The sequence below is a fragment of the Gambusia affinis genome, linkage group LG09 (genome assembly GCF_019740435.1).
Source record: "Gambusia affinis linkage group LG09, SWU_Gaff_1.0, whole genome shotgun sequence".
Lineage (NCBI taxonomy): Eukaryota > Metazoa > Chordata > Actinopteri > Cyprinodontiformes > Poeciliidae > Gambusia > Gambusia affinis.
This window is the reverse complement of record NC_057876.1, coordinates 7,527,007-7,540,064: the sequence shown is the minus strand read 5'-3', so window position 1 is coordinate 7,540,064 and position 13,058 is coordinate 7,527,007. Positions and strand designations below refer to the sequence as shown.

General features: G+C 44.9%; 1 protein-coding gene across 2 annotated transcripts in view; it reads left to right on the top strand.

Moving 5' to 3' along the window:
• Positions 1-13,058, top strand: part of efnb1 (ephrin-B1) — an 81,250-nt gene that overhangs the window by 22,827 nt on the left and 45,365 nt on the right. For both annotated transcript variants that reach the window (XR_006371746.1, XM_044127592.1), the window contains exon 2: positions 7,854-8,131. Coding sequence is in view for 1 of the 2 variants with exons in the window: in XM_044127592.1 (XP_043983527.1) it covers positions 7,854-8,131 (278 nt within the window). In the remaining variant the exon portion in view is untranslated. The remainder of the gene's footprint in view (positions 1-7,853; positions 8,132-13,058) is intronic.

Here is a 13,058-nt window from a genome sequence, read left to right as displayed (position 1 = left end):
GTGAGCTCAGGCCAGGCGGGTTTGGCTGTGACTGTAGACTGGGCCTGTGGAGAGATCTTTATGGAGCAAGCAGGGGCCATCTGTGGCTGCTCCTCTGTGATGGGAGGCAGCTGGCTATTTGTGTGTGTTTGTGCGAGTGTGTCAGAGAAGAAACCAAGAAGGAGGGAAGAGAGGCTTGTGTGTCTTTAGGTCATGGAACAGTCCCATAACGAGGGCTAAACTCAGGCTGAAACTGACCCAAATGGTTTTGTCTCAAGCCAAGCCAACATCATCTTTCCTCTTCTCTTCTCCTTTCCTTTCCTCTCCATGCCTAGCCTTTCCTTTCCTCATCTCCTTGCAGCCCAGCTGGAAGAGCTCAGTCCCTGGGCTCCTGGATGAATGACTGGGGACCCAAAGAGCAGCAGTCTGGGCTTCCTCTCTCTGTCACTGATACTAGGGATGACACTCAATCACAACCACGCACAGCCTCGCTCGCTTAAACTTCCCTGCTCTTAAAGAGGGATGAACTCGGCACTGACAGAAACCACAGAGGCCATAAGAAGAAACAGATTATACTCTTTCTCCTCCCTAATGACTTCTCGCAACCCCTCTCGCTCGACAGTCCTCTTCAGCTTGTTCGCCTCGTAACAAGGTCCACTTCTATCCTCCTCGTGACAAGGCCATCTGGACGTCATCTCGTTAGCTCGTTACAGCCTCTGATTGTGCGATGCTAGCCCTTCATGTGACAGTGATAGAGGGCGAGCATACTGAGCTTGTTTGGTGAACATGAGAGGTGTGTGTCAGCCGCGTTCGCGTCTGTGTTCTAGCTTGCCGGTGTGCAACTGCTATGAGTCACACTGAATCTGATCTGCTCTGCATGCCAGCCTGCTGACTGAGCCATCGGGAGCTAGCGAGCATTAGCCTGTGAGAGCGAGAGGGCGTCTGTGTTCACACGTACAAAAGCGTCTCTCAGCGGGGTGGAACTCAGCATTCTCAGTCTTCCCTTCTTGCTTCTGAAGTCGTCGTTTGTGTCTCTCCAACGAGGACTGCCCGAGGGGGGAAGTTCCGAGCGTTTCGCTTTTCAGCAAGCCGCTGCAGCAACGCAGGGGCCTTCTGGAGTTAAAATGCAATGTGGCCCCAGCTTAGTTTATCCACCGCCACCAGTTTTTGCTCCATTTCTATAATAAGGGTCAAATCCTTCCTGCTTTGCTATACAATTCAGGAGCCAGATGGATCTTGTTTTGCTTAATTTCAGGATGCCTATGTTTGTTGGTACGCCTCGCTAATGTGTGTGTGGCCCGTGCGCGCGCCGGGGCGACTTGTTTACTGTGTTTGACATGTGAGGAAATCAGTGTGTGTACACTGCGGGGTGTGTGTTTATGTGTGTATGTTTATAGTCAGGCCTCCTTAAGAACATCTGCCCTTGCAACGGCCTGACAGAAGCCAGCTATGTATACAAGCAATAGCGTTTTAGCTGCAGGCGACGAGAACAGACCCTTTGACCACTCTACCTTCTCGCGAGACGGTTCAGATTGGTACTGGGTCTGTGCAAACAGTGACAGTTTAGTGCTAAGTGTGTTTCTCTCTTGTATGAAATGGGTACAGTGTGTCCGGGCTCAATGGATCTCAGCTACATATTAGTGAGCGGAGCCATTTCAGAAGCTGCTGTTTGAGTATTCCCCATCTGAGGCTTTGTGGATCTATCTCGCTGGATCTGAAAAAGCGGTTCTGGGCTTAAAAAGTTCCTGCTTGGAGACAGACATTTTAACATTTGCAGACTTGATTGAGAGCTGGAAGCAATTGTGAACGGCATGAGACGATCAAGCAAGTTGGGAATCATTGGTTTAAAAATGCGTCCTGTAAAGTAGAAGCAAAAGTATTAACTTTCTTATGTTTTCATGTTGCAACCACAAATTGGAGTTATTTTTTTTGACAGGTCAATGCGTTGTAGTGTGTAATTTTGTTAGCTAGACACTCCACAAATTTGGCAAACGTAAAACACATCACGTGCAATGGAACATTATCAAAGCACATCGGCGTAAATAAAACTGGATACAAGCCAATGCTGGCGGACAGCCGGAAGACTTCAAAAGACTTGAGGATCGAGGGGAGGTCCAGTGAAAATTGAGTTGGAAGAATTCAAAACTGCTGTTCACTGACACTTTCTGTCCAGTCCGACTGAGTTTCAATGATTGTTAAACGTGCAGAATGTCAGTTTGCAGATGGGTAAGGATGGTGAATTATTTAGTGGCATTGTAGTAAGAACATCAGTGCATGGTACATTTTTCTTTAGTTTGTTTCTTGGTAAAAATACAGAAAATTGTGTATAACTTTCTTTTGACTTACCAATTGCTCTAGTTTGTGTTATTCCATCCTGTAAAATTCCAATAAAATATGTTGCAGTTGGTGGTTGTAGTGTGCCAAAATATAAAAATGAAAAAGTTCAACAGGTAAATGCTCTTGTAAGATGCGGCATAACACTTGCATAAAACAATCCTTTGTTCCTCCCTGACTCCATTGTAACCTTGCTACTTGGTTACAATAGATTGGTGGGTGTAGTGGCCTATGGCGTATTGATTGAAATGGCCAGAAATATCTCTGCCTTATGGAAAGTGTCATCTCTAATAACAGGGGAAAGCAGCCAGCGTGATTTTTTTTGTGGATAATGTAGGAGAGGAATAATAATTGGTGCTGCAACACTTCTCCTGGTGTGATAATTACCATGGTAATATCGAGGGGATAAAGTACCTGTTGTGCTGGCGATCATGTAAGGACGGGCGTGTGCGTACGTGAGCTTGTTCTAACATGAAACACAAAAGGAAAACAGAAACAGCCTGTTGCAGGAACCGGAGGCTATAGATCTTCTGGAGGAGATGGATTACATAGCTTGATAAAATATATTTTAATTAAAATGTACAGCATGGCGCTGATGGTGCTCAGGAGTAACAAATCAATTTAAGACCATTCAGTTGATATGAGCTATCCCAGCCTCTTTCTCCCCGGGTTCCCCGGGTCCCGGGTCCATTCATCCGGCAGCAGAGGCTGCCTGCCAGTGCGGCTCAGGGCAGGGGCTTGAGTCGACCGGACGGGGGTTGAAAACACAGGGGGAAGGGGTGGATTGAGGCTCTGTAAGGGGCTTTGAGTGGGCCTGAGTGTAGGCGGCGTTTTATCCGAAAGTCGGCGAGGGCAGGACGCTTGAATAGGGGGTGGCTGGGAAGTTGGGCTGGGAAGGTCCAGGATGCACCCCACGGTGCTTTTGTGTGCCTCCACATGTATATATGTGTGTGAAGGGGTGTGTGTGTGCGCGTGTGTGTGTGTGTGTGTGGGTGGGGTGTAGCATATGTGAGATCATGTGCTCATATTCACCAGTGGAATGTAAAAAGAAAGAGGAGGGGTGGCCGGGGGGGGGCTGGAGGGGATCTCCTCTCTTTTTTGCTTTGTTGTTTTCTGTTCTCTCCACTGTGCTGCAGCGTAGGTCTGTTTGGATAAGCTCTTTACAGGATTGACCATGCTGCGGGGCTGTCCAGATGAAACAAATCCAAACCTCACTTGGTTGTTTTGAAAATGACTCCGATCTATTTTGCTTGGTGCCGGCAGATCCCCCTCGTTTGACACGAGGGGGATAGAGGCTCTCTCTCACGTTCGGGGTCATTTCCCAGAAACATTATTTGTATCTGCACAGCTCTTCCTCTGTGCGCTCCAACTTCTTTCATCAACAGGTCTTATGGGTCTCCAGACAACGAGAATGAAAGATGCAATTCAACCTCCCCTTTTTTATCCACCCCTCCTCCCTCAAAACCCTCTTTTTTCCCTTTTCGACCTCTTCAGAAGTACAATAACGTTCAGTCACTCGTCTCCTCCTCTCCATGGCGTGGCTGTGTGTTTCACCGGAGTGGTGCTGATTAAGCCCACAGAGAGACAAACAGGAGACAAAGTCCCTGCCCACCAGTTTAGTTTCACATCCTGGACTGGAGCTGGGCTGCAGCTTGCCAAGTGGAGGGCTTTTAAACTGGGCTAAACACTAATTGCTGCCCTATTTCTTTTATGCCGCTTCTTTCCCATCTGCGATGGCGCTTCCAGACCTCCACAGCAGCCAGAGCCTCATTATAGCAGACAGTTAACAAAGGCTGGGAAACAGAAGCAGAGAATTCACTTAGGATAGCTATCTAACCGCCAACCATGAGGCCTGCTTCGGAAAATTGAATCAATGACAGGAGCCGGCTTGAGATAAATCCTTCAAGGATATTAGGATATTAAGATTTTGAGAATCTTAATTGTTCATCTAAATTATTGCGACTCTGACAATGGAGTGAGTGGGACATGAGGCTCGTTGTTGTATTGTTTATAACGTTGAAGGAATTTTGTGCGCGGGTTTTTGACAAAAAGGAGAAATCTGCAAAGCAAATAATACAAAATCTACTTGTTGGATGAGACGAGTGGAGATCTGATTTTTAATTATTATTATTATTTTGCCCCTTTCCTATGTTTTCCGTAGGTGTTTCTTTTTTCTTTTTTTCTTTTGTGTGCGTGTTTGTAATGTGAGGGGGAGGATGGAGACGGGTGGGGATGAGAGAAAAACCAAATGAGGGAAATGTTGAAGAGATGAATAAGAGGAAAAGGATAAAGGAGGGGAGAATGAGATTGCTGAGTGGAAATAGAGGGGGGGGGTGAGATCGGGCGGACGAATGGCGAGATGGAGGAGGTGTGGGGGGTCAGCAACAAAGCCTGCGGTTGCTATGGAGACATGTTTATGCCTCATTGATGCATCTTGTAGATCCAATTAGAGACTGATTGTGTCTGTGTCTTCATAGACATATGAACGTGTATCCAGGGCCGGTGTGCGTTTAGATACACACACACACACACACACGAAAACATATGTCTGCTCAAACACACGCAAAAAAACAAGCAGGCATAAGCAGAGTGCTGCTGCTGAGCATGAGCAAATTATTAGAAGTAGGACAAAGGGATACCCCATGTTCTCGCTCTTATCGGCCTCTTGAATTAGCACAACCCGCGTCCCCTCAACCCTCCCCCTGCCTCCCCGCTCCCCTTCAAACCTGCGAGCGTCAGACAATAGCGGGGAAATAACGTCTCACCCGCGTCTAAGCCCTGGGATGGGAGAGAGGGCGGCCTGCTTTCCACACATGCTGTCATCATGGCATCATAATCATACAGGTGACGGGAAGGACTGTTTTCTGTAGTTTTCTTATCACATCTATCCTCTGTGAATGAAGTCATCTGGCTGGTGATGCCCCTCCTTGAAGAATGGGCATGAATGTTAATCCGGTCATGTTCATTTTCATGGGGGGTTTTCCTAGGAAAAAGAGGACTCTTTGAGAATCTTTTAGAACAATGCCTGACTCCTTGCCAGCGTTTAACATCATTAGATGAGAAAACCTTTAGGTCCCTCTGGAGCTGTAACAAACATAAATTCTGCGGGAGATTCCTTGAAGCTCTGCTGTGTTGAGTTTTTCCCCAGGACAAATATTACTTTCTAATTTTGCTCTATGTACTTAATGGTAAATAACAGTTATATAGTACATTTACTTTTGGGTAGCTAACATGCTTCATGCTACGAAGGCAGCTGCTTAGAGTCTCCAGGCCAGCAGAGGGCCCCATGGAGCACGTGGCCTCTTCCCAAAAAATATGCCACATTTTTGTTATACCTCCATCTGTCAACTTCCTGGTTGGTTTTAAAGATGGGTGGTGGAATTACTGAAAAGCTGGAGGTCAAAGATAACTCTGAAACTTAGTCCATTTAAAACTTAGATGTGTAACTGGTATAAAACAATACTTAAAAGAACTTCAAATTAATCTTATTTGGGGAAAAAACAATGTGTTAGGTTGTTCATTCCTTTCATTTATTGTAACTATACAGGAGTCTTAAGAAGCCTTTCTGACGTTAACATCAAGGCCAGAGGAGATGTCACACTGTGTATGTGGGGAACAGCAGTCAGCTGTACACAGCCCTACATTTAAACAGGATTTCAGTTTTATTTCAAAACAAAGAATAATTCTGAATACTTATGAAGTGTCATCTACTTTGCATGGAAAGCACAATGCTAGCAGGATTAGCATTTGGAATTTTGAGTGTATTCGCTGTAGAGAACATAGAACCTAATTTTAACTGAGATTTATAAATGTATCCTAATTCAGGATGTTCTGTGACACAGAATTGAATTCTAACCAAGCAACTTTGCTGCCATGCATTCAGCTTTCTCGTATCTCCTGACATCCAATTCCTTTTGCGAGGAACCTGATCGAAGCTTCTTGCAGCTTCTTTGCTTTCTCAAACTCCACTTCGAGGAAGCAGTCACACTTATAGTGAAAATAGTTTTCTTCTGTAACAACTTCCACAGTGAAGAGTGTTGCTGTCAGTAGTGGTAGGCTATGTGTGGTGCATTCACTAAAACAAACAGACAAAAAAAAATTAGATCATATCTTTGGTTCCCGACCTCTGAACCCCAGATCAGGATCAATCCAGCTTAAAATTGTCTCATTCCAGCCACGAGACGATTTGTCTGCTCATTTCTACCCTCCACATACTCCTCTATTAGTCTCTTCCGGGGAGAGGTCGTGGCTTTTTCTTCTGCTTGTCTGAAGAGCAGGTTATTTAGTGGTGAAACGATGTGTGCGATGATGAAATGAGGGGCTGCAGATAAGGTGAGATTATACTCTGAGAGGGAGAAAGAGGGGAGACACAGACAGAGAGAGGGACCCCCCACGCCCCCTTCAGCCGCTGATGTCTTGTTATATCGTGAGGGATCAGAAAGAACAACAAATGCATCACGCGTTGCTAAATCCTCCTTAAATCCGCTGGCATGGGGAGATCTAGCAGATAGCCCCGCTGCTGGGCTCACTGTCTGTGATCACAACACACACACACACACAAGTGCACACGCTTGCACATAAACACACCCGTGGTCAGTCCGGCTGTCTGGGTTAATGCTTGGCTAACTGGGACAACAGAGCTGAACCATGTTGACGTTTTAAGCCCCAAACAAGTCCAGAACAATGATTCAGCCCATCTGCCCCCACCGTGCGTTTCCACCCCTCGCCCCCGATAGGAGTGCAACCTCAGCCCTTTCTGTTGACGCTCCAGCACTCACACACACTCCAGCACTGGCCAAACACACCGCCGTTGCAAACCCGTGTACCTTTGCCCCCGGTCTTCACACGCATTTACACACACACCGGGCCTCCTCCGGTCCCCCACCTTTAGTGAATAAAAAGAAAACAAAAGCCGATCTGATTGAGTTGGCAGCAGAATCGACGCAGAGAGGTACTGTAAGGTCAGAGGGATTATCTTAATCCTCCAGTAGATGATCGTGACGGGTGGTGGTGGTGGTGGGGCGGGGCATTGGTGGATGTACCAAGAAGCCTTAACCCTCTCAGCTGACCACTGTGCGCTGTTTTTCCTCCAGAAACAGCCTTCTGAAGTAGCAGCATTGTTGTTATTACGCTAAAGCACAGGTCTTACCCCAAACTCCAAGAGTATGAAAAAGAAATCTGTTGCATTCCTTCTGCAGAATCCGATACGAAGCGGCCATTTTGTGTTACGGCACCTCTCTCTTTCTCTCTCTCTCTCCTTTCTTGCTAACTTTCGCCATGCTTTGAGTCACATCCAAGTATGAGAAAAATCTTCAGAGAATTTGTGTGAAACACTCTGTTGACTTGTTCGGAGGCCGTGTCAAGCTGCAACACGCAAGTGTTTTTGCCTCGCAGGCCGTCTCAGACGAATCTAAACCTGTAATTCCCTCGGCTAAAAGTATTAACACTATATAAACTCTGCTTGATATATGTGGCTGCTTGCACAGGCCATCCCTTTTATCTGGAAGTAACAATTTGTCATTTTTTTTGCCTCCCTCCAGGTTTCTTCCTGGAAAGGGTCTTGTGATCTACCCGGATATCGGGGACAAGCTGGATATCATCTGTCCCAGCGCGGACCAGGGCCGAGATTACGAGTTCTACAAGCTGTATCTGGTGAAGAGAGAGCAGGCGGAGAGCTGCAGCACAGTGCTCGACCCCAACGTGCTGGTGAACTGCAACAAGCCCGGGAAGAACATCAAGTTCACCATCAAGTTCCAGGAGTTCAGCCCCAACTACATGGGCCTGGAGTTCAAGAGGAACGTCAACTACTACATCACCTGTAAGTCTGTCGGCGTGGAGTGAAGGAGGGGGGGGACAAAAAGACGAGTCGATTTGTTGATGTTTGGCGTTTTCACTTTCGTTCAGCCGAAGAAGCCTGACTGAACAACAGGGGTAATAATCTCTGTGCTTCACACTCAGTTACACACAGTCACACCCGGGAGTTTCCATGTTAAATTGCATTTTAATGGCTGCCGTGGCAGCCCCATAGCAACGACCGGAGTTTCTGTGCCTTGCTTAAGGCAAAGCGGTCAGAAGTGATTACGGTGTTAAATATTCCCTGTCATTGTAGGATGCAAACGGGGAAACTTGAGCGTTTTGTTTGGGTTTTCAAGCTGTTTTACTTTCTGTTCTTCTTATGTTACACTTTAAAAAAATTTGAATGTGACCATTATTAGCTATGCCTCAACAATTCTTTTATTTTTGCTTCATTGTTAAGGCATAATTGATGAGGCCTTGTTTTTTGGTTGTTGTTTTTTTGTTTTTGTTTTGTAAAATGAGAATATAAACCTAAAAGTCCAGCGTAGCAGTTTCTTGGATCAAGCCAGTGGGACTAAAGAGCATAAATAATTTATAAAATTTATGATCACTGAGCTGTAAATACAACCTTGATAGTAGCTCTTTTGAGAGCAGCTAGACATGCAATAATGCGATTTTATGCGATCGATAAACCTTTGCAACTCGAGAGCATACAGACGAGTACTTCCGATGATAAATATGCAACGAACAGACATGTTCTGATTTCAGTTTTGGCTATCTATAATGAAAACCCTAAGCAATTCTGTCCTGGACTGTGCCTGGGAAAGAAATCCTCTCCACCCCACCATCCAACCTGCAAAGGTACCAAATTATGTTTGAGAAATTATGCTTTTGCTCCGGCTGTTTGACAAAATGTAATCCGTCCGTTTGTCCATTCAGTCCACCCAATGACCTCCTGGTGTCACGCTGCTCATGTTGACTGTCCACGTCTTAAAACAAGACATCGAGTTTATGGTGAGCGTCTCACATAAACTGGAAATAAAATCATTCATTGCATAATAATTCAGCCTTCAAAGGATTCTGGCTTTATCAGCATGAGAAGAGCCTCGGTTTTCTCCTCATCAAAGACCTCTAGCTCACACTCCCGCAAGCTAAAAACGGAAACAAAAAAAAAGAAAAGGCTCATTTTTATCTCTGCTTTCACTTCTTACTTTGTTTGAGGCATACAGAGCTGTTTGAGTAAACCTCTTTTCTCAATCAGATTGTTCCTCTGCTCAAACAGAAGGTTGATGGTATCTCCAGCAGACGCCCGAGATGGGATCTGGGTGTCATTACTGAAGTGTGAGGAGCTCCGTGAGCAGAGCAACGTAAAACCATACACATAAGTCACAGTTTATTAAGAAAGATCCCAAACTGTGCGCTGGTGTTTGCTTTGGGTCGCCATACCTGACATCTACTTGTTGATACTCCGGCTAACCTGCAGCTCTCTCTCACATGAGGTTGTGTTAAACAAACGTTCTGATTGACAAGAGGAAATGTGAGTCATAAGTTTGAACCAGCACTTGAGAAAACATGAGAATATGCCATTGTGTAACTGCAGTTAAAATTCCACCTCTCTCATACCGTCGTTGGGAGTCTAGACTACTTTGGTTGACAGAAAAAGAAAAAAAAACTGTTGAAGGAGCAGATTTTCTTTAAGGTAGACTCGGAGGTAAAACGCAGTTGATCATTCAGCATAAATGAATGGGGTGAGTTTGAATAAAACTCCTGTCGTGCCACTTAAATCAACGAGCTGCAACTTTGTAGAAGACGGATTCAAGAAGGTTCAAACGACAAAAATCCCCAGTCTCACTTCGAGTTTTTAACTTTAAGGATGCATTAATGTTTCTTAAAGACAAATACACTGGCAGTAATTTTGTAGCTGATTACCAACCTCTAGTTTTCGTGTAGCTTTAACCTGGCGATATGTTGGCTAAGTTCAACAATAAGGTCAAAATAAGGTCATTAGCAGTACACTGGAGAACCTGACGGCATACTGATGAAGTGACTCAGCCATTTGATTGAGATGTTTTGATTCAAGTACACATCTACGTGTTAGAGGACAGAGTCATACTCCTAGTGTAGACCTTGCTTTAACCCTAAGATTCCCTGAAAGGCTGCCAGCACTTTGAAATTCAGCTCGCTACTTGATACGCTCTATTCCGATCAGCCTTCTTGTTGTCTGTTGAACTTCTTGCGTTCTTTCTCTCTCAACAGTCTGAACAAGCACCACATGCCTCGGCACGCTCCTTCCTTATTAGCTTCTTGGATGTTTTGTGCTACTTCTGACTTCATGCTTAGACACCTTGCAGATACCGAAGAATGTTTTTCACACACAAGAATGCTGTTGTCAGCGCGACCGGTTAGCATTAAGGTTGGCGCGTTCACTGATTGCAGAAGAGGTCGTATTTTTCAGTTACTCTTTCTAAACATTTATAGTTTCCATGTTCAGAGGGAAGCAAATGAGGTTGGAGAACCATGCTTTTAATTTATACTGCATGGTTTTTGCAGTAACTTTTGCTCATTTTAATTATTACTTCCAAGCTGAACTCGTTTTTTTCTTCTTTTTGTTTTAAATTGCAGCTTGTCGTTAAGCTCGTCCCAGGACACCAGCGCTCTATGCCACATCCTCATTTCAAATTGATTCTTCAGTAAATCAGTAAAAGTTATTAGAGATGATCCTCAAATTACAGAGGCAGTGCCTGAACTAATATGCAACAAGCTGCGTCATGCCAAAGAATGGCTGGCACAGTGAGAAATCAATAGATGCTCTGCAGGCCACGAGACAAAAATGAACCCACCGCCAGTATCGGCTAATGAAGCTTGGCGTATTACATCGCTCCAGCAAACGTGGCCAAATTAAGCTAATATTTTGGGAATATCAATAAATCACTTGAGAGATTTAATCTCCTCGCGTCTCATTTTAAGTCTAAAGCATTCAAAAACATTAATACGACTGCAGCTTCTCTGCTTTAAAGCTGCTCTTTTACATCCTCCTCTGAAATGAAAAACAACAACAACAAAAAAAAGAAACACAAGTGCAGCTTTAATTAAATAAATTAAATCCCACGTAAATTTTTCTTTTCATCTGTTGCAGTTCAATCAATATTTGTGAAGTCTCCCTCACAGGGAGAACGCAGGGAAGCGTGACGCTTGAGATGTTATCATAGCGACAATTTTCGTGGTCGCTCCTCTGGCAGGATGTCAGGGGGGCTTCAAGGAAATATTTCTCTGAACTTTTAATGCGCCCACATGTTTTTCACCCAAAAAAAAAGAGAAAAAAAAGGAAACGAAAACCCACCCTGGGCATTCTTGTCACTTTCTTCGCCTTTCCCTCCTTCGTGGAGCTGCTCGGGATATTGTCTGCTGATTACATCATGAATATTTTAACTAACTTTATTCCTGACATGTGCGTGGGCTGGCATTCTGACAGCCGCTAACTCCAACATTAAAGCAAAAAAATAATAAAATAAAAAAATGTCAGCTTTATCTCGGGCTGCTTCTAATTTTTATGCGGCGCTCTCTTTTCTCTTCTGTGCAACGGCGGTCTAACCGATGTTTGTTTTATGCAAACTAGAGGAATACTTTACACTTCCTCCACTGTGTTTCAGACCGTGAACTCATAGCTAGTTGTAAATCCTTCATGAGGCGGCTCCGTCTTGCAGGAGCCCGGCTGATGGGGGATCATTATTAGCTCACACACTGTACCGTTTGCATGTCAGCCGTAATCGGATGTGGCGTCCGTCTAGGTGTTACATTAATGTTGTTGTTCTTTGCAACAGGAGGATCATGTTTTATCTATACTGCTGCGGCCTGCGCACACACACTATCATTTAGTTAATGGCCATGTGTGGCTGCTGTAGCAACCTCCGCTAAGCACCTTTCCAGCTTTACATAGGAGATAAGTGTGAGATTATGTCAAAAATGCTTCAAATGCTGTTAAAGTAACATACTGATGAATAATGGTATCCATTACATTCAGTTCTTGTCTGGCTTTTGATTAAAACACTTAAACAACAGCACAGAATAAACTTCTGCTTAATTTGCTGGTAGTGGAGTCACTAAAATATCACAAGCTAGGATTAGCTGGTTGGTTAGTAGCTAGGCGATGCTGCAGTCGGTTATTTAACAGGCAGTTTGTTGCTTGCCGACTGGAGAATCACTGCCTATTACATGTTTAACAGCATTGTAATGGTGGAGGGTGGTGCTCTTCTAGTTTCCACTCCAGGGCAGTCTGCGTTTTTAGTGTCAAACAGGCTAATTTGTTTTTCCTGCAAGTGACGGAAAATAGCCTTCTTTAGGCAGCCCTGCATTACTCCGGCTTCTCATTAAAATGACAGTTCAAACCGCATTAAAGATACAATTTGAAGTTTTAAGTGTTGTATAAACTGAGTAAGCCTATTTCAGGAGCGAACCCTGTCCGGGTCATGATGCGGATGTGTGTGTTTGTTGAGGCCCCCCCACCCCCTGGCTTATCCGTTCATGGAAGACGTGAGTGAGTTATCCCACCGCCTCTGCTGGGAATGGGGTCCGGTCAGCCAGCAGAGCAGCGTAAATCTGCTCTGCCCATAAAGAACTGGCTTATCTGCTCTGATTAACGGCCCAGCGTGGCAGACACCATCTGAGACGAGAAGAAGATGCATAAGGAGTGGACATTCCTCTGAACCCTCCAGAAGTCTTTTTTTTTTTTTTTTGTCCAGCGGACTTCCTGCTCCAGTGATCCAGTTCTTTTATGAGGGGTAGAAGAGGCAACAAAAGTTGCGGGTTGATGTGAACAGCAAATGGTATGTGTGTGTTTGTATGAGTATGTGTCACCGTGGGGGACCCCCGTTCACTTGGTCCCGTCCATCCTGGCCCTACTCTGACAGGAGTCTCGGTAGGGGTCAAAGGTCACAATGCAAAGTCTGGGA